Source organism: Pteropus alecto, unplaced genomic scaffold (genome assembly GCF_000325575.1).
Source record: "Pteropus alecto unplaced genomic scaffold, ASM32557v1 scaffold170, whole genome shotgun sequence".
Lineage (NCBI taxonomy): Eukaryota > Metazoa > Chordata > Mammalia > Chiroptera > Pteropodidae > Pteropus > Pteropus alecto.
Genome location: NW_006429634.1, coordinates 2,051,642 through 2,076,864, shown reverse-complemented (window position 1 = coordinate 2,076,864; position 25,223 = coordinate 2,051,642). Strand labels below are relative to the sequence as shown.

General features: G+C 34.6%; 1 protein-coding gene and 1 non-coding gene across 2 annotated transcripts in view; one reads left to right on the top strand and one right to left on the bottom strand.

Moving 5' to 3' along the window:
• The first annotated feature begins 3,346 nt into the window (after positions 1-3,346).
• Positions 3,347-25,223, top strand: part of FOXJ3 (forkhead box J3) — a 91,110-nt gene continuing 69,233 nt past the window's right edge. The window contains exons 1-2 of the mRNA XM_006903993.2: positions 3,347-3,407; positions 23,763-24,087. Of these exons, the coding sequence (XP_006904055.1) occupies positions 3,364-3,407; positions 23,763-24,087 (369 nt within the window). The 5' untranslated portion in view covers positions 3,347-3,363. The remainder of the gene's footprint in view (positions 3,408-23,762; positions 24,088-25,223) is intronic.
• Positions 8,079-8,197, bottom strand: LOC112469619. The gene has a single exon (XR_003042719.1). It is a non-coding gene; the product is annotated as a 5S ribosomal RNA (ribosomal RNA).

The window sequence follows — 25,223 nt, the reverse complement described above, 5'->3', positions numbered from 1 at the left end:
TGTCTTTTGTGAGATTTCCATATTGCTGGTTATTTCCTGAGTAGAGAGAAGAAGATCAACATATGTTTGATTTATCAGTTAACCAGCCTGAGGTTCAGGACACCATTTAGGAGCAGTAATCTAGATTAAAATGAAGAAAACAGAAACTAAGGCATTGAAGCCAGAGCAGATTAGAAAGATATCTAGGAACTAGAGTTGGTAGTAAATGGTAGTTAATTGGGGACCCTAAAGGTGTTGTTATTTAGGGGACTCAGTATATAATATCCTTTTCCTTTACCTGAATTCTGAACTGACGGAGGAATAAAACAAGAACTAACAGGTGAAAAATGAAATATTACCATTTGTAAAATTATTTTTTTATTGATAAAAATTCACATACCATGAAGTTCACCATTTTAAAGTGTACAATTCGGTGGTTTTATACTAAAGATTTTTATTCACAAGGTTATGCGACTGTCACCACTATTCCATAACATTTTTATCGTATCAGAAAGAAACCTGTTAGCATTCACTCCTCACCCCCATCACCCATCTCCCATCTCCTGGCAACCACTAATCTACTTTCCATTTCTAAGATTTGTCTAGTCTGTACATTTTGTATAAATGGAGTCATGCCATATTTTGACTTTTGTGTATGACTTCTTTCATGCAGCATGAGGCTCTCAATGTTGTAGCACGTAATAGTACTTCATTCCTTTTTATGACTGAATAATATTTCATTGTAAGTTATGTAGATACTGTGTAGATATGCCACAATTTTTTTATCCGCTTACCAGTTGATGGTTATTTGGTTTACTTCCACGTTTTTGGCTATTAATGAATAATAGTATTATGGACATTATGTGCAAGTTTTTGTGTGAACATATGTGTAAATTCTCCTGGGTATACACACACACATACACACACGTGTGTATGTGTGTGTGTGTGTGTATCCCTGCCTAGGAGTAGAATTGCTGGGTCATATGGTAACTTTTGGAGGAATACCTTTTTTCTGATGAGGTGATATTGTAGAATGTGGCTTAGGTGTAAGAACCAAATGGGCTGGCTAACTTTCCACATTCTCTTGTTCCCACCCAGCAGAACTTAATTTAGACCATAGGACAGCCCACCTGATGACTAGATTGTTAGAGTCAGCAGAGCAGACACCCCCAGATTACTTTTAGAGTCTGGATGTAGAGTTTTGGAGTTAGCTGTACCCACTAACCACGTTTCTTACTTACCTCTTTGGTGAAGTGTGGGCTAAGAGCCCAGGAGTGTTCAGAGAAGTCTTTACGCTTAGAATTCAAGAGTTGGAAAGAAGTGTGCTGCTCTAACAAAGGTAATAATGTAAGGGATTAGGCTAGAAACCTGAAAGCCGTTCTTAGATAAAGTGGCACAGTAAGATGATGAAATAAATCAGTTTTGGACATGATAAGTTTGAGTTTTCCAGGAGGGAGTGTTGGATAATAATGTTTGGAGATCAGGAAATTGATCCCTGCTAGAGCTATAAATTTAAGGTCCATCTGCATACAGGAGTAGGTAAATCACCTGTAAAGTAAAACGGTAGAGAAAAGTGTCTAGTAATTTCCGTATCTAAAATCTTTTAAGGTTTTGATTCTGCCAGCTGATGTTCCAGCTGTATCTCACTCTGCGTGGCTTGCTTCCTTCTGAATTTTGTGATTTTTGATTGTGAATTTATTAGTTTTGGAACCTTATCTGTGGGAATTCTTCCAGGCTGAGAGCAAAGGCAGATCCTCAGAGAAGATCTGCCTTTGCTTCCGTTAAGGTTGGGTGGGGGGCACTACCTTTTGAGAATTACCGTAAACAAAATTCTAAGTGTGAAGCCTTTAAAACCATAATATAGGTGAGGGTTAGCTTATGGTTGTGAATATCAGAAGAGATACTATTATAAGCTATCATACCCCCAACCCCTCAACAGCACTCAGTGCCAAGATTAAGAAACAGTTTTCCTTCCAGTTCTCTTCGGTAACACCTAGACTTTGCTGCTAGTACTTTGGGCCCTAGTAGGCTTTGGAATTGCAAGTTGAAATTTATAGGGTTTGGCAAAAAGCGCTGAAGGTGAATGAAAGCTGGTTTAAGTATTCTGCATACTTTTCTAATTTTCCTTTCACTTAGTTTTTGGCCTTGATTATACCTTATTTTCTTTCAGGTTATTGATTAATTTATAAAGATTTAAAGATATTTTATCCAGCATTTGTTATTCTCAGTGATCATGTGGATATTTATTCTGTCATTCTGGCAGAAAAAGAAGTGTGTGTCTCTTTTCAGTGCATGCAGGGACAGTTAGATACAGGAAAGTCAGCCTCTATATCAAAGATTATAAACTTGGGACAAAATCCAGTGTTTTGTTTGGCCCACATAGTATTTTGAAAATAAAAATCAGATTTAAAATAAAAATTCGAATATCTTGTTTTTTTTTTCTTTTTGGAAAAATGAGAATATCTTACAACACTGGACTTGTAGTCATGCTTAGCAGCAAGTGGCTAGAACTGAGAATAGCAGCCGATTTCTTCAGAGTGAACTTGTTTTCTTCAAATGCTTACCATCTCCACCAATTGTGCAACATACACATGTGTATGCACATACCATTCCAACTTCTCTCATTCATGTTATGTGTAGACATTTGTGGATTATCCTTGTGCCAGATAGTAGTGCTAAATGACAGTTTCACATTTATTCACTGATTTAATTCTAAGAAGAAACCTGCAATTTATTCCTGATATATAGTATTATCCTCAAGTTACAGATGAAGAAACTGAGTTGAGTGAGGGTATATAAATTCTTCAAGGTCTCATGGTGTCACAGCTGCAGTTTGAACCTAGAACTGTCTTATTCAAAGCTCCTACTGTTTCAGTGCTAGTCTTAACTTTTTGTTTTTTGAAGCAATGGAGCTGTTTCAAATGAAGTCTTAGTGAAGTCCAGTATGTGAAACCAATAAAGGTAGCACAGCTTTGATGACAAGTAGATGGGGTGGGGGACAATTATGTGGGAATTGGAATATGAGTGCTTAGCTCTTTAGTAGTCTTTAGGCAACTCTCTGGAATCCCTAAGATTCTACTAAACATTTAGGATACACTATCTCTATAACATTAGCATGTGAGTTTTCAGCTCCTTGGAACGTTATAGTTACAATATGCATGTTTCTCTTAGGCTTGATGGTATGTCTGTCTTCCTCAGTGTAATCCCTCTTACTACATTTTTGATTCACATGGGTACGTGTTCAGAAAATGGTGAATATTTTAGCCTTCTATTTCTGTTTTCAGAGTGTTTTAATTAGAACTGTACCATGATTTATAGTTTCATTTACTTTGGAACATCTGATAACTAACTCTTCTCTACTTTTCAGATTCTCTTTGTGGCCAGATGGGTTTGTATGGACAGGCTTGTCCATCTGTAACTTCATTAAGGTGTGCTCTTTTTTTTTTTTTTTTATTGGAACATGTAACATTTAAAAAGTTATGCCAGTTAAGTCACATTAGAATGAATTTCAGGATGAGGTTCTGAATAAAATACTATAGTTTGTTTTGTCAAATAATGCTATTTGATGTGAGGTGGGAGATATTTTTGCTTACAGAGGTATTTATGGTAATGGGATTTGGATCTTAATCTCCACTTAGTTTACATATGTTCTTTTACATGAAATAACATTATTTTACACTTCTTTGTCATTCCTTTTTTAAAGAAACTAATCTGCTCTCTGCTTGTTTAATTAGAAAATACGTAGTAAATTTTTATTGCTTTGGTAGCAGATTATTAAATAAGACTAGATACTAATTTTGACCTCTTTCTAAAGGATGATGTAAACATCATACCTAGGTTATTCTCATTTACAATAAATAAGTAAAATGTAAAAAGTAGAAACTAAGTTGTATACAACTCAGTGATTTTAGATTTTTTTGAGGTTGCTAAATCCTTTACAGATTAAATCTTATGTGAAATCTAATGAATAAAACAGATGAATGTGGGATTTTTCTGCTTGCTTAGGCTTTCATTTTCTACCCTCACACTTGCCTCTGAGGGATTGCCAGAGTACCCAGAGCACAGTTTGGTAAAATAACCTAAATCTTATCTGTTAATTGAAATCTTTCGGACTAGTATATGAAGTGTTGATGGCAGCATCTGCTAGTTACATTTGGTGTTGCAGCTAGCTGTATCATTTATTCATGCAGCATGTTGAGCACCTAATATATTGTCAAGCACTATTCTAAATGCTGGGGCTATAGCAGTGAACATAGATAAAAATCTGTGATCATGAAGCTTATATTCTGGTGAAGGAACAATTAATGCACAAGATCAGAAAGTATCTGTTAGTGACGGTGATAAGGGCTAAGGTGAAAAATAAAATAGAAAAGGGGAATAGAAAATACGGGTGTGTGTGTGTGTGTGTGCGCGTGTGCGTATGCGTATGTGTGTATGTGTGTATGTGTATGTATTTTTAGATAGGATAGTTATGGGAAGCTTTATTGAAAAGGTGTTATTTGAATGCAGACCTGAAAGAGTGATGGAACAAGCCATTTATTGGGTATATGGATGATGTGTATTCCAGGCAGAGGGAATTGAGGAAGTGCTAAGGCAGGAGATTTGCCTAGTATGTAGGAGTAACAGTGAAGAGGCCAGTGTGGCTGGAACAGAATAAGTGATGAAGAGAGTTGGAATTGCCTGGCTTTGGAGGGCGGAAGGAGAGGAAGGTACAAAATTGTAAGAGCCACGAATGTGAAACCAAGGAGTCCTTAGGCTTGAAAGAAATTCTGGTTGTCTAGAATGCCACAAAAGAAAAATGAAGTTGCCTTTTCAGTGTTTACGTACTTTAATTTTCAGCAGGCCAAAGCTGGCTATTCTTTTTCCTCAGTAAAATGCTTTGCCCCATGCCATATGATACTTCTTTCCCTGAGAGTGCATCTTCTATCTTAAAATGGAAATAGATGGAGATTGATTGATTTTCTCCTTTGCTAAAGTCTGTGTGTCCCCTCTCCCCCGTCCCCAAACAAGGGACACCTGTGTATCTCTGAAAAGAGCTTTTTAAAAAGAGTATCATCTTTTCTTTAATCCCCAAAGCTGTTGTATAAAGATATTTTAGTGTGGAATATGCTGAAACAAATCATATATTAAAGTCACTGAGATTTTAAATCCCTTTATTTGAATATTTGTGTTTAGGTTAAGCTTATATATGACATTGGATTAGGACTAATATATACCTTTTTTGCTAGATATAGAATTTGAAGGGACGATGAAAGAGAAGAAATACCATGAACTATTTTGTAATTTGTTCACTGTGTGTTATAATTCTTTTCACTATATTCTAGAATTAATTTCTTTGTGTGGATGCAGCTATACATTTAGTCTTTAATAAACTGAGAAGCTCTATAGCATTTGAGTTGGGATATTTAGTATTTTTCATTTTTGTAATATTCTGTATGGTCCATCTGTGAAGCAGAGAAGACCATTGTTTGTCATTGATTTTTCTAACTGGATGCCAGCATTGGTTTGATTATAAGAGAAGAAAAGATTACGTGGTGTTTTTTTTTTCTTTTTTTGGTGATGGTGGGAAATTCGATTACTTAAAACCACAATAAATTTTAGTCTGCTTTCCCATAGTCTTCCTCAAACCAGAAGTATCCTCCCCAACTACACTATCCAAATAGGAATAGAGCCATAACTCTTAAAGTACTTACACCCACTGGCAAACACTGCTTGTTTGCCATACCTTTCTCATATCTAGAAAGTGGCCAACTTCAAGACAAGAAGCATCTCAGTTGGTGGAGAAGAACTGGACTCGTGGCTGAGAATGAGAAAAGGGATAGTCAGGTAGGGGTTTGTAGGCATAGTTAAGAATGGGAATTGACAATTTATAAGTAAAGTTAGAGGGTGGAATGAATACATGTGACATCTAAAAATTTTGTTGGGTAGGAAAGGGTATTTAGTAAATGGATTAAAACTTCCTCTCCCCCCTTTAAATATTTAAGGTAAACAAGTATTTTTGATAGACGATATTGGATCCTAGTTTAATTTGAATGTGTTAGGATTATTTTTAAAATTATACTTATTCTATTTTTATGAATAAAACGTAATACATATTTCTCGTAGATAATTTGGAAAGACAGAGATAGCTGTTGTTCATATCTTCATATTATGTAATTTTATACCAATAGGTACTGTCTGTGAATTAGAAAAAGCCCAGTAAATTTCCTTTAAAAGAAGGTTGCAAAAGATTTTGTACCAATAACTAAGTATACTGTTTAATTTTAACCAAGTTGCTCTGCCAAGAGGGGGCACTAAAGATGGACTGCAAGCCTGGAAAAGGAAAAAGATACTTGTTCCTTCCTGTCTATTCTTTGTGTTTCTTAAGAGTATTACTCCATCAAAGGCTTCTCATCCCTACAGGAGAGCTTTATAGGGACCAGCTGTCAAAGCAGAATTGTGATGTGCAGAGTCCCAGTTCCAGGATGATTAAAGATTGGGAAGAAAGGATAAGGGTTTGGAGCTGAGGGGCAATAACTTAATAACTTGTTCCAGCAAACCTAAGAAATATGGTATAAAAAGATATTTTCTCAGGTCTGTTTTGCATGTTGCTAAAAAAACCGGAACCCTAATTTTGTGACTCATGTGAAATTATATTAAAAATTTACATAGGATTCACAAGTATGCCTTGCAATCTGAATCCACTACATTTATATCCTGAGTTTGAATAGTACGAGTCTGGTTAGTGAATACTGGGTCATCTACATCTCTATTCAGTTCCTCAGCTTTTGATAGCAAGAGTGAGAGTCTAGATAATGATGGATACAGTTTCTGTCAAGCAATAGAATCTTAAAAATTTAGCAGTATCCATTTGATTCGAGTTTGCATAAGATGGATTTGAATCCTAGGTATACCTGTGTTTTATATCCAAGTATAGATTCAGTAAGAGCAAAAAAGCTTACTGAAAAAGCAAAAGCTTTCCTAGAACATTTGCTTTATTTAGACACGTTAGCACATATATTTACATAACCCACTTCTTTCACATATTGTAGCAATAGACTATTTTTATAATTTGGTTTGATCAAAGCAAAATAAAATTTGATGTTTCTTTGGACTTGTTAAAATGGGGCCTTTCCTGCATTTCTAAATTGGCTAACATCAATTAGAAGATTTATTTTATGGTTCATCCATGTCCTCAGCCCGGGATACTGTGTTATCCATAGCACTTTAGTTTCTGGTAACTTTCACTACTTTCTATATTGAGATCTCTTCCTCTTGTTTTCTTTTCTGTTTTTTACCCCTTTTTCAAACTCATTTTTTCCTTTTTGTTATGCTTCTTTCTTAAAGATGCTTTTTATTACTGATCCAATATCTGTTTGGGATATGCTAGGGAACACAGGGATATTTTAACCAGAGAAGCGCGTGTGTTTTGTCCCAGATAAATTTCCTGTCCATCTGTTTCCTCATTTTCCTCCTGTTGATATTGATGACCCTGCTATTTAAAATGACCAGGGGTGGGTAGATTTTATTTTAAGGCTTCTTGCTGCCTTGTTTCTAATAGCAGGCTCAGTATTGATAAGGCAGCTCTAATATATAGCCTTAGAATCAGATAGATACAGGGTCATATCTCTGCCATATATTACCCATGTGATCTTGGACAAGTTACTTCAGTTTTCCAAATGTTGTTGTAATAGGAATGTTGATGCTTACCTTACTGATCTGATAGGATTGATGTGATTAAATATATACATAAGGCATCTAGCATATTTTTTCCTCTTCTCCATTTTCCAATAATAGAAAGCAAAGAAACCATCATTTTTAGAATAAAAGAGGACAGATTTGTTTCCTTTGCTGTCAGCTCGAAAACATGGGGTAGAAGAGGATTTTTTTTCTCCTTCTGTTTTCCTTTTACCCTAAATACTTAGATTCTACAGTATCCACCAGTAGTGTCCATGTTTGCAAATGGCCTACAGACTAAGAATATTGCTGACATTTAATATTATATTTTTATTTTTATTTTTTTATTATTATTTTTATTATTTTTTAGGCGAAGCACCCTTGGTTGACCTCACAGATTGCAAGGACCTTGTCAGTTTACAATCCCTTATTTTTTATTTTTACGCATACAGCACCTGGTCTTCCTAGGTGGTCTCCCATCCAAGTACTAACCAGACCTGACCCTGCTTAGCTTCCGAGATCAGATGGGATCGGGCTCGTTCAGGGTGGCATGGCTGTAGACTCTATTTTTATTTTTATAACTAATATAATTTTATGCTTTTAGGTCTGCCCCACAGTGGCAGAAATAGCTTTTGCATTATCCTGTTGTCATCTTTATCAAACTTTTTTTGGAACTGATAAAAATCTATTAATTTTCATGTTTGTTTATGGCGTGTTCCAATTAAATGAAGAATAATGAGAAACCCTTTTAATTTTGACCATTACAGAAACTTTTTCTAAAATGTATTTTGAACTTTCCTGGCTTAGCTTCTAAAGTTTTACTGTCTGAAGTGGTAGCCCCTAGTCTCATGTAGCTATTTAAATTAATTTAAAATAGGTAAAATTTTCACTCAGTTTCTGAATCACACTAGCAACATTTTAAGTGCTCAGTAGCCACACATGGCTAGCGACTATCATATTGGATAGCACACAAATATTTCCATTATTGCAGAAAGTTCTGTTGGACAGTTCTGGTCTAGATCATCATAAATATAATTTAAATCTAAGATGATTTAATGCCTTTGGGCTTCCATTTCTGAACATCAAGTATTGAAGAGTACCATTGACTATTCTTTGACTTAAGGACATTATAAAAGTTCTTTTGTGATTAAGTATTGACTTTGATAGCTAGCATTTATGGTGTTCTTTCTACTAGACAGGGCATTATTTAACCATTTTAAAGTATATTAATTAAATTCCCCCAACAACTCTATGAGGTCAGTACAATTATCTTCATTTCACAAATTAGGAAACTGAGGTAAAGTTAAGCAGCTCAAGGGCATGCAGCATATTAAAGAACAGAGCTGGGATTTTTATATAGGTCTTGTTCCAGTACCCATGCTCTTGATCACTAAATTCTGCCTCTTAGTTGTCAGCATTCATCATAATTTGAGGCTTTTTCTTAAATGAAGGGTGCCAAAAAATATTTCACTTAATTGAGGATACTATAAAAAAAATAAGTGCAAAAGGAAAGAATCAAGAGACTGGAAAAAATGATAGAAAACTGGTAATTTAATTTTGAAATACATTCTCTAAAATTGAAAAAAATTCTAGTTATGAAAGACAGCAGTTTCTTTAGGGGGGTGGTGGTGGTGAAATTTGAGTTGTCATGAATTCATATACATGGGGAAAAATAATATCAGAGATAATAGAAGGTAAAAAGCATTGGTGAATATACTGACAAAGTAAGAAAGGAGTTAAATATAAAATCCATGTCTACCAACAGGGCACATAATATAAAATAATAATACTGAAAAATAAAAAAATATTTTATTTATTAAGTTTCTTTTCATCAAGCTTTGCTTGGTTGCAAGAAAAGGAAACCAGCATTAGATATATCAAATGAAAAAGAAAAACAAAAAATTTATTTGGAGAATATCAGGGTATTTCACAGAACACAAGGATGGGTGGACCTCTGAGGGAACAGAATTTAGGTTCTTAGGAACCTAGACAATATACTCTCTTCTCTGTTGCTTTTCTCCAAATGTAATTTACTTCTCTGTTTCTGCACACCAGCTTTCTTTGCCTTTCTGGCACTTGGCCATCTGATGCCTTCCAAGTTCATAGCTTCTTCATTCAGGAGATCTGCCCAGACAGATTCAGTCCTAATTCTAAATTCCTGAGGTAGAAAATCATGTGAACAATTTGGGTGAGGTATCATCCCTGGTTCAAGTCCTTTAATTTGTTATCGTAGTACTGGTACAGACATGGTATAGATACAACTTTTAGGACCTTGGGATGGAGATGGGATGGAGACAGTTCTGAGAAAGGGCATAGTGAACTAACCAAAACACTACAAAAATCTCTGATACAAAGCAGACGTGTATCCAGTGTTGAGTGAGAAGAGTTAGGATTTCAAGAGAGATTTTCAGGGTTCAGACCTTTATAATCATGTGAATGGGAGACTTGATTCCCACTTCTAAAGAAAAAGGGAGTAGCCTTAGAATTTCAGGTTTGAAATTGCATTTCTGTTTCAATTTTATCAGTTTGAGAGGTACATGTTGAATAATTATGTGCTTACTAGTATTCATGATTCTCATAAAAACAACAAAAGAAAAGGAAAACAAAAAAGTTATTCTGCCCCATACTAGTGCTTACTTGAGAATCTCAAGGATAGATGCTATGCACAGGTCTCCGTTGAACTCCTATGGTACTGATTGGATATTTTAAGCATAGGAATACACTTTCTCATAGTTATGTTGACATAGTTATATCTCCACCCCACTACATATATATGGAGCTTGCAGAGTGATATATTAGCTATGTAAAAATATACAGTTCATGGAGATTATGGAAAGATGAGACTTTGAGTAAATAGAGGCTGAGAAGAAGATAGTCCTTCTTAATACATTACAGGTAGGTCTATGGATAGTTCAAGAATTAGAAAACCGAGAAGCCCAGGTAATGTAATGAGAGGAGCACTGGACTGGAAGCCATATAAAATGGGAATAATCATTCATACTTTACTCTACAGCACACACGTAATTATTTGTTATTAATATTAAGAAGAGTCCTATGTAGTGTAAACTAAATTCATGAAGGAAGATTGCTACTACTTTTCAGATTGAATTTAGACATTCTAATGGGTATGGAGTGATATCTCATTGTGATTTTAATTCGCATTTCCCTAATGACTACTAATGTTGAACTAATGTGCTTATTGGCTACTTGTATATCTGTTCATAACTTTTGCACATTTTAAAACTGGGTACTTTGTCTTATTATTGCATTTAAGAGCTCTTTAAATATTATGGATGCAAATTTATTGTTAAAGCAAAAAATGTTTCCATTTTTGATCCAACTTACCAATTTTTTCTTTTAGGGTTTTAGCTGAGAAATCCTTACCTACTCCAAATCACAAATATTTTTAGTTTCTTTTTTTAAACAAAATATATAGGTATAATGGACATAGTACAGTTTGATAAGTTTGACATATATACACACATAAAATCATTACCACAACATAAATATCACTCCCCAAAGCTTCCTAGTATCCCTGTGTGATTCTTCCCTCTCGTTCCTCTCTCTGCAAGATATCAACAGGTCTGCTTTTCTGTCACTGTTTGTTTGAATGTTCTACTGTTCTATGGAAATGGAGTTATACAGTATGTATTCTTTTCTTTTTCTTTTTCTTTTTTTTTGGTATGGTTTCTTCAACATAATTATTCTGAGATTCATCTTCATTGCTGTATGCATCAGTAGTTCAGTCCTTTTTGTTCCTTTGGATTTATACACAACAATTTGTGTATTTATTCATTTACCCATTGGTGGATATTTGGATTGTTTCCAGTGTGGGCTATTACAAGTAAAAATGCTATAAACATTTGTGTATATGTCTTTGTGTGGACATATGGTTTATTTGGGGCAAATACCTAAAAGTGTTATGACTAGATCATATGATAGGTGTATGCTTTAACTTTTTCAGAAACTGTCAAATTATTTTCGAATGTGGTGGTACCATTTTAGATTCCCACGAGCAGCATGTGAGAGTTCCAGTTGCTCCATATCTTTATCAGTACTTGATATGGTCAGTCTTTTAATTTTAGCCATTCAGGTAGGTGTATAGTGACATTTTAATTTGTAGTTCCTTAATGACAAATAATGTTGAGCATCTTTTCACGTGCTGCTTTGCCATCTCATATCTTCTTTGTTGAAGGATCTGTTCAAATCTTTTGCCTATTTTTTAAAAATTGGGTTTACTTTATTATTACTGTTGAGTTTTGAGAGATCTTTATATATTTTGGATACAGTCTTTAAGATCTTTGCTTTGCAAACATTTTCTTCTAGTCTGGCTTTTCATTCTCAACACTGTCTTTTGAAGAACAGAAGTTTTTTAATTTTGATAAAATCTAACTTAACAGTTTTATGAATTGTGATTTTTCATGTCATATCTGAGAAATATTTGCCTAATCAAATGTAACAGATTTTCTCTTATGATTTCTCTTAGAAGTTTTATGGTTCAAGCTTTTACATTTAGTTCTGAGATTCATTTTTCAAGTTTTGTGTATTATGTGAGGTTAAGGGCCATAGTTAACTTTTTTCCCCATACAGGTAACCAGTTATATCAGCATCATTTTTGAAGTCTTTCATCTCCCCATTAACTTGTCTTGACACCTTCATTGAAAATCAGTTGACCAAGTATATGTGGGTCTATTTTTGGATTTCGTTCTGTTGGTTTATATGTCTATTCTTTCACCCAAACTACTTGTCTTTATTATAGTAGCTTTAAAGTAGTAAGTCTTGAAATCTGGTAGTCTTAAGTACTCCATGCTTTTCAGGTTGAGAAAAGAACCTGATAATCCTATATCTGCTTAGAGGTGGGTTGAAAGTTGGTGTAAAGAAAAAAAATCATATTTATAAATTATATGTAAATAAATTTGTAAGTAAAAATAAAATTTTAGAAGATGGCAGATAAGTATGGCTCCCTTGAACACATGAGAGGAAATGTGTAATTTCATCTAGAAAAGATTGTGACAACTTATGGAAGAAATTACTATGCTTGATGAGAAGGAAGAGATAGTTAAAGTCTGTGTTAAAGACAGGAAAGTCGAAAAGCTTTGAAGTGTTAACAGGAAACAAAAAACATAGGAGCCAGTAGTAGAATAAGGAAGATAAGACTCTGGGCACAGTGACTCCCCTAGAGTCTAAAAACTTTAAGCTGTAACATTTTTAAAGATTATTAGTAAACATTTCTCCCTACTGGGATTTCTGTAGAAGGTAATTTTCAGGCCTTTTTACACCATGGAATGATAATCAGTATTGATGTATAGTGTAAATTGATAATGATTGATGTGTTCTTAGAACAGAGGTGTGCTTATTTAGATTTTAACTAATATATATGGTCAGTTGATTCATGGTGAAATTCATAGTTTATTAGGATTTTAGCTGAACTCCCACTTTTTCTGAACTGCCTCAGTGAATATACCTTTGACTGGTATAGTTCTGTAATTTTTCTCTCCTTCAGTGACTTAAATTTTATAATTGAATTATCCCTACCCAGATCACTCCCTCTCTACCTACCCCTTTTAATTTTTGGTTCATGTCTTATAAAAACTAAAGTCTATTGTGTAATACAATTAATTCATTTTAATATTTCTTTTAATCTAGCCGTATTTGAAATTGTAACAAGGAATCTAAAAGTAGCTATAAGAATGCATCTGTGATACACTGAAAATAAATGCAACTCAAGTTTATCTGGCTATCAATCTATCATCTATCTAATAGATACTCTATATTGTTGCTTATCTGTGAAGACTCACAGGTAATTTAGAGATTGATCTTTGGCCTTTTCAGTTTCTGTGCGTCTTTTGAAAAGCCTGCTGTTGTCTGTCGTGGACAGGGAAAATTAAATGATGCCAAATATTTTTTAAAAATCATAATGTAGAACTGAATTCAACTATATTTGTTGTGTGCTGTATACTACGGAGACTTTGTTGACAAGAAAACAAGCAAGCATGTCTTTTTTTAAAAAGGGTTTCCAGTAGTTGTCATTTGTTGACTATCTACAGTGTGCCAAGCATTAACTGTGTACTAGAGTGTGCCACATACATTTCGTCATTTACTCCTCAGAGTAATTCTCTGAGGCTTAGAGGTTTGTTTGACTTGTTCAGGGATGCAGTTAATAAGTGGAAGAGTTAAGAATTCAAGGTCATTTGAGTGATTTCAAAGACCTTACTCTTTCCATTACATTATACTGTATTAGAAACAGTGATCTTCATTCTGTAGTGATCACTTATAACACAGTTCTTGAATTTTGTGGTCTCTCACAATTTATTTAGTACTCAAAGAGCTTTTATTTATGTGAATTATATCTATCAAATTTTTTTCTATTAGAAATTAGAACTAAAATATTAGAAATTAATTTACATAGAAATGACAGTAAACTCACATGCTAACATAGGTAACATGTTTTATGAAAAATAACTTATTTTCAAAAACAACAAAAATTAGAGGATTGGTATTGTTTATTTTTTGCAAATTTAAAAATATCTGGCTTAATAAAGAACTGGATTCTCAGTTTGGCCTTTTTCTGTTGTGATAGCACCCATCATATAGCATCTGAAAAGCTCCACTTACAAGTAGATGAGAATGAAAAAGGCAGAAAATGTCTTATTATTAAAATTGTTCTGACTCTTCAGATCCCCTGAAAAGGTCTCTGGACCACACTTTGAGGACCACTGAACCATAGACATCACATGTAGCAGGTTAAGCTAGGTTTTTAAAGCATTTTTCTGTATATCATACTTAACACTGAAAGGTAACATGGGATCATCTTCAGTGATGTTAGTCCTCTGCAAGCACTGATGCCATACTGCTGGTATAGTGCCATGGAGGCAGAATGTGTGGAGATAAAACTGGTGTAGGTAGGATGTCCAGTAAATGTCGTATGGTGAGTTGAAGGAGGATGGTTGCAAACAGAGAGGTCAAGATAAACACTATAGAGACAGAATGTATTGTGTGTGTGTATTTTTTTTAAGCTAAGCATAAGAAGTATTTATAGCAGATTCTGTCTGGGTTTTTAGATAACAGCTGCAAAGATGACTGAGTGTTCTTGTGTTGAAGGAACTGATGTTCATCAGTTTTTCCAGCTACTCAAAGATTCTAGTAGGTAGAGTGAGATTTAAATGCAAAATACAGTTTTTACTTAATGATAGAATGTAGTTCAGTGATTAGTGCCCCCCAAAATTTTTTTCCTCCTTAAATTGTAGAGTAAAATATTTTTAAGATGAGAATTACACATATAACATAAAAATATCTTTTTGACCATATGATCCTTAAGTTTGTACCCCAAATGGAGTTCTAACTATGAGTATGGCTTGTATGAATTTAGGATACAATTTTATGACTCTAAGATGGCATATTTGTGGAGTAATTTGGAGAGAATCTAAAGAAGACCAGTAAACATATAATGATTCTTAAATCAGATCTGATTGGAGAAGTTCTGGACTTTAAATTTAGAGAAGGAACCCAAATAGTGTTAATGTTGTAAAATGCGATGCATCATTACTAAGAGAACTCTGACCATTTCTCATTTTCTAAGAATTTAAAGAAATTTTCTTCTCTCTATATAGCAAGGGAGATATAGATTAACCTATTAAAACTTTTTTTTTAAACCACAGTGAATTACATACCTTAAATCAAATTTGGACAAGTTGTGAACTTTCTTTCCCTTGGCGATTTTAAAGAATATTGTTGGACTCCAAAATAAGTAATACCAGGACTTTAAAAAAATGATCTCATGAGGTTCTCTTTTAATCTCTGATTTTGTGACAAATAGCTCTGAAATTACAAATGTTTTTACAAATGACAGTTGTCTACCTAACTCCCCCCAATTTTTGCTTAAGCTGTATTATGAATATTGAAATCTTGGGGGTGAAAGAAAAGTTGTGAAAGTCGAGTTTTGAAGAATGACCTACTATTTGCATATTGATTTTCCAATCCTAAATTGTGATTCTTCCACCTGTATTTTCACTTCATTGAGGATTTTTTTCAGATTATCTTTTAAAAAGGTCATTGCTCATAGAAGGTTTAAAGGCTCAGTTATTCATACCTTAGTGGAAATTAGTTTGATGCTATCTACTTTCCTCCTCAATGGAACACAAAACAACAGCTTTGAAAAGGTGAGAGTTTTTACTGGAGAAGAAAAGCAAGTAATTAATTTTGGAGTTTATAACACCAACATTGGGGGCCATATTGGAGCCTTAGGGCACTATAAGATGGGAGATCCAAGGTATAGAAGGTAGTAAGTAGTATGCCAGATATAAACTATATCCAAATTTTGTTAGGAACAAGCTGTCCTGCATCAGGAAAATGAAAAAATTATTATTATTATTATTATTATTATTTATTTATTTATTTATTTTTTGCTGTTACACCTTTGTTTCTCTGCTACAAGCTATCCAACTGGGACTTTTATAGTCTTAGAATTATAGACTTAGAATTTCATTTATAGAGTAAATAGGATTTTGCGGACTGCTTCATATGATCTTTTTTCTATGGGAAAAGTATGTTTTCAATTCTCATATGCAAACTACAGACAAAATTTTAATATAATCCTTTTTCAGTCACTTCTTTAGAGTAAATAATTGAATGAGGGGCTCATTTCCATTGAGGTTGCTAAATAATTATTGAGGGATTAGGTTTTGTAAGTCTAAAACCACTGAGTAAGAGTGACAGCCATTTAAAACAAAATTCTAAAGAGTATGAATTTGATAATAGCTAATATTTATTGAGTGCTTATTTTCTATGTTTTAGAACTTCTTTGTGCTCTGTGTGTATTAACTCATTTAATCCTCATAACAATTTTTTTGGAGGGTGGATACTATTTTTATTCTTATCTTAAAATGGGGAAACTGAAGCATAAAGAGGTTAATTTACTTGTTTAAGGTCACGTAACTAAAAGTGGAAGAGCTTGGATTCCAATTTAGGTAGTCTTGCTCTGAATCCTGTATTCTTAATCACTAAGCCATATCTTTGCCAAAGAATGACACTGACTGTGTTATTTTGCTAAAATTGAACTAAGAATATAAACTTTGATTTGGCTGGTATTATATGATAACTAATTTTGAAAAAAGTAACACTTGTTTTTTTTTTAACATCACATGGTTACAAAATGTGAAGTCAATCAGTAATAGATTATTTCATTTCTTTTTAGGTTTCCACCACAATCTGCTCCTTTGGGTAATAAATATTCACATGTCCTCTTCTTATATATAGAACCCACTCGTCTTTTCCCAAGGGATATAACACAGAGTTTCATCCAGTAATTATATCTAGCTGAAAATCCAGGTTCTTTGGATGCAGTCTCTCTCATCAGATCCCAGAGTGGCTGCTTCTTGTTCAGAGACCTACAAACCGAATCTGCACGCTATATACCTAATATATAGTGGTCGAGAAGGAATAGGATAATAGCAATAAAAGCTGTTATTCAGAGAAAGGGATCATCAGAAACACTAAGTAGTTACTAGTCCATATAGATTATAAAATTCTGCTGAGTAGTAGTGACAGATACTCCCTGACAGTGTAATAAGTTCCTCGATTCTACTCTTTGGTAGGATCTCCATTGTCCCTTGTGCCCTCTAAAAGGTCTTACCTTGTCTATTATCTTCCATGCCCACATCTGAGATGGATATTGGTGAAGATGCTCTTTCTGAGAAATGGATTGCTTTCACAATTCACTTCTTGTTATGAGCTTGTTGATGGATATTATTTTGGAAATGTAGGAGGCTTTTGCAATCTAAACTCTTTCTCTCCCCTCCCTCCCATGCAGTTATCTCAAAAAACTTAGTTTCTAGACTTTTTTCTGCTTTGAGTCAAAGGACCTGCCAAGACAGAATTTTTAAATGTGAAGACCCTGCCTGTTGTGGTCTGCTTACCCCAGGGATCTCTAACCTTGTTTTAGAACCCCTTCAACAGGCTGATGAAACCTGTGGACCTTTCTCAAAATAATGTCTCAAAATTCATAAAATAAAATACTTAATGGATTACAAAGGAAACCAAAGAATTGTATTGAAATATGGTTAGCAAAGTAATAACTTTGTAACACAGTAATGGATGTGCCTTTAAATGAACACATTAAATAAAAGATCTAGTGGCAAGTCTAATACACTGTTATAATTTTGAAGTAGGTGAGTTTAAAAATTTGAGATGCCGCAACACTTGTCCTGTGATATGAATATATTTGTGATTTTTATTGATGGCAAAGTCACAGATACTATTCATGCTACTGTGAATTGTTATCTACTTTCATAATTAAAAGAAATGCTAAATTTTAGTGGAAATGAAGAATGTATTTCCTCCATCTAAGTTCATTGACCTCTTTTAGCTGCTGAGGGAATGATGGCTCTGGTGAGACCATTTGAAACAGTCTTGGATGGAAAGACAACACCCTTACAACATTTCTTTTGTGTGGCAAGGCACCAGTCTTCTCTACTGTAAAGCTGCGATTTTGCTGCTACCACTCAATTACTTCAGTTTGCTACTTCAGAAGCAGTGGTGTTTTTTCAGCCATGCAAAGCTTTAAATTATAGGACTCTCAGCTTAAATTGCAGACCATAGGCAGGGAACATCTCACTTGGCAAATGTGAGTTTTCTCCATCTCTGCTTGCAACTCTAATCGAAGTTTATTGCTTTCTTAGGACTTTAGGTGGCAAGAAGGAGCCGACACACGCCAACATTCTAAATTTTTCCTACATTTCTCTCCTTGCTATAGCCGTGGTTGGCATATGGTTTGCTTGACAACTTCTGTAGTTGACAGTTTGACCAAACCCTAAGTCACTCTTTAATAAATGTCACCAGCTTTCCAACCTGTGATATCAGAATTCTTAATATTTGCCTTATCAACTTCTCCTTTAAGAGAATGTCTTATTTTAGGTTCTATTGCTTGTATCACCCCACTTCCATGTTTGAAATTTTGTGTTTCTTAGGAATCGCAGATACCCACTGGTAGAGATCTTTTTATAGTAGTTAAATACATAAAAAGTCTGGAACCAGGTAAGCAGTTCTGGGTTAGGATGACATCTTCACAGTGGCTTCACAAAAAATCAGGGATCAGTATTCCTTCTCTCTGCTTCTGTATCCTTGGTGTGTGGCTTACCTTTTGATCCAAGAGTATTGCTAGAACAATAGTTATTATGTCCACATTCCAGAGAGCAGGAAGGGCAAAAGGTGCAGTGCTGTCCAGAATAAAATTGGAGTCGTATTCTTAAGGAGGAAGGTTAAAACAGTAGGTAGAAGTGCCTGCCATAGACCTTGCTTCTGGTTTCCTTGGGTGCTGAGATGCTGTAACAAAAGTTATGTATTATATAAAATACATATTTTATAAAATAATCCCTGAGATGCATGTGACTAGAATTATTGCTATGATCATTACAAGGATTTCGTGTTCTCAGTTGCTTAATTTTTCACATGCTGCCAAATCTTAAGATAAAATGCCAAGTGTCTAGAATGGAATGGGAGGATTCAGGAATATCTAGATCACAACATTATTACCCTCATTCTTATTCCTTTTATTTTCTTTGATGTCTTCCTCTTGCCTCCATTTAGGGAGTCAACAATATTTCTTAGCCACTTTCCCACTTTTTGAAAACTTTCTTAATAAGCCTCGGCTACTCTTTGGGAGTTAGGGAAGTTGCTAAACAATGTGCTAAAGTAGCTAAAAAGTGTATTTGGGGTCATATCAGTGGCAGTGCTTTATAAAGTGGGATTAGAACAGCCCCCCTACCCCCCCCCCCCGTCCCCGGTGTCATGACTTAGCGTTGAGTGCTTACATCTTGGTACTCTACTTTTTCATTTTATGCAGAAAAAAATTCCTCATGTGACTTCTTTTAAGCAGCAGATACCATCATAGGTTTAAGAACTTCAGATATAAGTTCTCCATGTTTGCTTTCTCCTACAAGTAATGTTATCTTTTGTCTTTGCTTCCATCTTCCTGTTTTTCTTTGCTATTTCAGTAGAACTGTTTCTGTTCTTTGTAGTGTTACTTGTCAGTCTGTGTTGAGTCATACATTTTTCCAGTTCGTAAAGGATTTTGATCCTGTGATTATCCTTACCTCATACTGTAGAGTCCTCTTTTCTTTCACTTCTTCCTTTTAGCTTTTAAATGTGTTTTGGCCCATTTGTTTGGGGAGGAGCACCTACACTTCATTGGATAGTCTCTATTTCAATTATTTAACCACCGTTTATTGACCTATTACCTACTGTGTTACTAGATGTTGGGGAGACAAAAAAGAATAAGAAAGTTTTTTCCAAGGAACTCATGGTCTTATGGGAGTGAGATAATTACAATTATTTATAAGTCCTGTAGTACAGGTATTTATGTTTTACTATGGGAATAGGATTTAGTTCAGTTTAGAAGATGGAGGATAGAATGGATTGACCAGGTTTTCTGGAGGGGAAAATGTTTGGTTTGAGTCTTGAAGAAAAAGTAGAAGCCAGCTAGGCAGAATAAGTGGGAAGGAAGGAAGACTCTTATTCCTTATCTAACTATTATGTCATTTTTCAGGCAATGTGTACCTGGCATGGTAGTAGGTAGCATTTGAAGTACTAGTGTAAGGTCACTGTCCTTAATGGGGAGGGTGGGGGAAGAGGAAGTGAAGGTAGAAAGCTTAGGCATATGATGCAGTTATACATATAAAGCAGCATGGTAAATGCCAAACCGAAGTTATGCTCTAGGAATTTGGAGAAGGATTAATACACTTGATCTTAGCTAAAAGGCCAAGAAGCAATTAGAGAAGGATTAATAAAAGATTAATAAAAGCTAAGGTAGTTGAAAATGAAGAGTTTAAATTTAGCATAATAGAAGAAAGGGAACCATTGAATGTTTTGGGGCATGATGACTTGAAAACAATGTTGACAGATTTCGAGTGTATACATGGACTCTGGAGGTGATTAGCGAGGAGAAGTGATGAGAAATCAGTCTAGGAGGCCAACCAGGAAGCTTTTGGAATGATGCGAGATAATGAGGGCCTGACATTTCCTAATCAGATTTCCATAACCAGACTCCTCAGAGCCTACTATGCTGTTTAAAATTTACTACCATCTGTTGTCTTATACAAGTGGACTTCTGTCATCAGCATTCCACTAAGAGATTTCTTTCTAAAGTTACTGATGATCTGGCCAAATCTAATGTTTTGTGTTCTCAGTGCTTAATGGAGAACCACTGCAGTGACCAGCCTGAGCACCAACAATGGAGGCTTTTTTTTGTTTTTTTTTAGCTCATTACCAAGAATATATAAAATTTGACAAACTGCAAACAAAACAGAAGCCTCATTTTTTCAGAGTTTAAATTTAAGAGAGATTTTATAGTGCACTTCAAATCTGCTGTAGCAGAATTGATGAAAATAAGCACAACAGTGGAATAATTCTTACTCATTATATCTTCAGTGGCTTTACAGCCTATTTAGATCTTCAGATTTTAGCTGAACTTCTTCCTTCGCTACCTCTTTTTCTTTCTCTACCATTTAAGGCTGCAGTCCATGTTGTCCTCCCTTTTCAGAACTATTACGGCACCAAGAGCCCAGTCTTGCACTCTTTTTTTTTTAGATATTTCTTGTGTTTGACTTTCACTATAGTCCCTGAAAGACAGGAATTTTATCCTACTTCTACCTTCTTTCTTCCTTGTTCCACAACTTATTCATGTGTTGTATGTGCGTGTGTATAAAATTTCACTCAAGCATAGCCCTTTACAAATGTGTAATATTAAATTCTTGTTAAATGTTATAACACATTAAGCATGTACTTATTGTACGTTTATTATATTACTGAGACTCCTGTAAACTCAGTGGCACTGGTGAAAGGAAACAAGTTAAAGATGGTTCTCAGTAGGGGGCATCTGCACTATTTCAATTTGGAATGTGCTTTTGTATTAACTTTGAAAATATATGTGACTGGCTGCTTTGGGAATTTAAACAAAATAAAGCTACTCAGTGGAGACTTAATTGAGGCAAATAGGATGACAGCATAGTATAATAATAGCCAATGTTTATAGAATGAAATGTGAGTAATAATAGCAGCAACTACTATTATCACTGCTACTACTAGTAGCTAACATTTATTGAATACTTACTATTTGCCATTCACTGTTCTGAGTATATCAGTGAAGTAGGTATGATTATTAAGCTCATTTTACAGATGAGGTATGGTAGGAAAACTACTGGATTGGGCATCAGATCTGGCCTCTGGTTTTAGTTCTTCTGTTACCTAGTTTTTAACCTCAGTAGACCTTAGTTTTTCATCTTTAGATTGAAGGGATTGGTCTCCCTAATCTCTAGGGTACTTTGCCAACTCTTTTGACATTCTGTGATCTTTAAATTCTCTTGTCTCCTTGTTCTACAACTTCTTTTAACTTATTTCATGCTGAGAGCAAGCATTTATGGCGGAGATAGAGAAAGTTGGTAAGTTTTTTTTTTTTTTTAAGATTTCTGAAGGCACTTTATAGAAGAATTTAAAGTCCAGGTTCTAGAGAAATGCATATAAGATGGAGACAATTTGAGAAAAGGAGAAAAGTAAAACCGTGGGTCAAATATCTGAAAAACAGGATACAATTGGGCTCTACTGACAGTACAGATAGAATCCTTAGGGTTGTCTCTTGATTTATAATTGCTAATGCTTAATCTGATTTATAGTGCGTAACTACCCTCCCAGTATTCTCTTAGAGTAAGATTATTAACTGACACTTATTGAATGTTTCTTCTATGCATGTTATCACATTTAATTCTCAAAGTAATAGTTTAACTATAGTGCTATTATTGTTTTATTTTACAGATGAAAGTTTAGAGATACTAACATTTTCATGGTCTCACAGCTAGTAACTGGTAGAATCAGTACCTGAACTCTGGTCTGCCTAACTCAGGAGCCTGTGCTCTTTATCAATTCTATATTGACTCCAAGGTTCTGATCCTAAGGACATATCCAGGTTGCTTTTTGCCTGCAGCCATTTGGGATGAGGGACCTATATGGGATTTTCTTAATCACAAATTTTTTTTCTCTTGACTGAGGTACTTTTAAGTTTCTTATTTATTTATTTATTTGTTTGTTTGTTTGTTTGTTTGTTTTCCTTTGTTTTGATATCACTTAGAAGTCTTTCATTCTTCTCTACTTTATAGTCAGTGTCACTTTCCCTGCTTCTTTGATCTTAGGATAAGATGGTCTGTGCCTCTGTTGAAAAGTGTAGATTCTAGTGTAAAGTGTCATGCTTAGTTTCTGTATTTTTATCTTTAATTCTTAGAACAGCTTCCTCCCTTCTCCAGAATGTGTTAACCTGGCAGATTTTGTTTTTCTTTTTTCTTTCTTCGGGTGGTAATGATCTGAATTTTCCAGCCTCGGAGTAAAATATAGAACCCAGATCACTGGATATTTGTGTTAAGCCTGTCCTCAAGCTTTTAATACTTCTTTTTCTTGCTGTTCATTTATGTGATTTTCTCTCTTAGATCCAATGTTCCCAGATCTTTAGTTTTCTTAACCTTGTTCCTTGACTTGTTTTTTAAAAGAAACTGCCTGGTACTGCCTATCCTCCTTTTCTTTTGTTTTATCAGTGTCTTTGAGTTTGCGTTCAGTCTACTCCCGCAGCTAGTTTGTCTCCTTGATATTCTTGTCTATCCTGCTTTACTTTTCCTACTTCCCACCTGCTCAACTCTACGCTCTTTTTTCTAGGCAAATTCCTGTGCCCATTTCTCAGTTACTTTTCTGACCTCTTGCCTCTACTTTACTTTTGGTGTTCTTTTGTTTGTATGACTCCTTTAAAATTTGTGCGAAAGAAATGCCAGATGTATAGCCTTAAGTTTCTAAAGGCCCTGTGGTATTAGTGAGTAAAGATTGGCATCAGAAACACTTTGTGTGTATGTATTGTTCTGTATCTTAAACATTTAAAAACCAAATTTGTTCTTTTGGAGAGGGAAAAAAATTAAGAAAAAAGATTGGAAATGCTGATCTCTTAAATATTTGGTTTAGTCATTAACATATTCAATCTTTTCCCTCCAGATTTAACTCACTTTCCCTCACTTTGGAACTCCTAGATTTGTGAATATTGGATATTTTGAGAAGCAGGGGTTCTTTCCTTGATACTGACTAAGGAGTCTATTTACCTTCAGGATGACATCTGAACTGGAGAGCAGCCTAACATCTATGGACTGGTTACCACAGCTTACCATGAGAGCAGCCATCCAAAAATCTGATGCTACACAAAATGCACATGGAACGGGAATTTCCAAGAAGAATGCACTCCTTGACCCAAATACAACCCTGGACCAGGAAGAAGTCCAACAGCACAAAGATGGGAAACCTCCATACAGTTATGCCAGCCTCATTACATTTGCAATTAATAGCTCACCCAAAAAGAAAATGACGCTAAGTGAGATTTACCAGTGGATTTGTGATAACTTCCCCTATTATAGAGAGGCTGGCAGTGGTTGGAAGGTAAGGATTTTATTTAAATTATTTTTATGCTGTAAGCAGTAACAATATTGGCTTCTATTGAAGAGAAAGCTCTGTTGAGGCTTATATAATTAAAGATGAAATTCTGATTACTAGTCATTTTCAGGGTATCAAAAGGAAATTAAGTGTTTTTAATTAAGTGAAAAACCATTTTTGTAGAATATTAGAACTTTATTATGTTATAGGACTGACATAGCATAAAGTAAGAGCAGAGATAAAGTAATATTCACTGGAAAATACCCACAGTTCAGATTAAGTTGATAGTGAGTCTAATTAAAAAAAAAAAAAAAGTATTGCAACTAGTACTGTTTTTATCATCTAAGATTTTTAAAAAAACTTTTGAAAGAATTTTTGATTTATAGAGGGGGTACATAAATATCACAAAGGTTTCTATATGTGCTTTATCCACTCCCTCTATGTTAACATCATATATAACCATAGTACACTTAACAAAACCAAGAATTAATGTTGGTACATACTGTTGATTAACTTTTAGGTAAATTACAGACTTTATTTAGGTTTCATCACTTTTCCCACTAATTTCCTTTTATGTTCCAAGATCCAGTCCAGGATCCCACAGTGCATTTAGTTGTTGTGTCTTCTTAGTCTCCTCCAGTCTGTAACAGTTCCTCAGCCTTTTCTTGTCTTTTATGACTTTGACACTTTTGAAGAGTACTTGTCAGGTATTTTGTAGAATGATCCTCAGTTTGGAAATATCTGATGTTTTCTCATGATTAGAGTGAGGTAATGCATTTCTGGGAAAAATAATGCAAAAGTAATATGCCCTTGTCTGTGTATCATATCCAGTTGGCATCCTTGATGTCAGTATGTCTTATTACTGTTAATGTTAACCTTGGTTCTTTGCTCAAGGTGATACGTGCCAGGTTTCTCCACTATAAAATTACTGTTTCTCACTTCGTAAATTATAAATATTTTGGGAAGATATTTTAAGGGAATTCAAGTACTCTGTTTTATTTTTGAACTTTTGCTCAATTTTAGCATTCATTGGTAGATTATAACTACTGTAGTTTTTATTGTTTTCTCGTGGTGGTTTTCTTTTTTTCTCTTCATACCTTACCTATTTTTTAATTTGGATTCTTCTGTAAGGAAGACTTGCC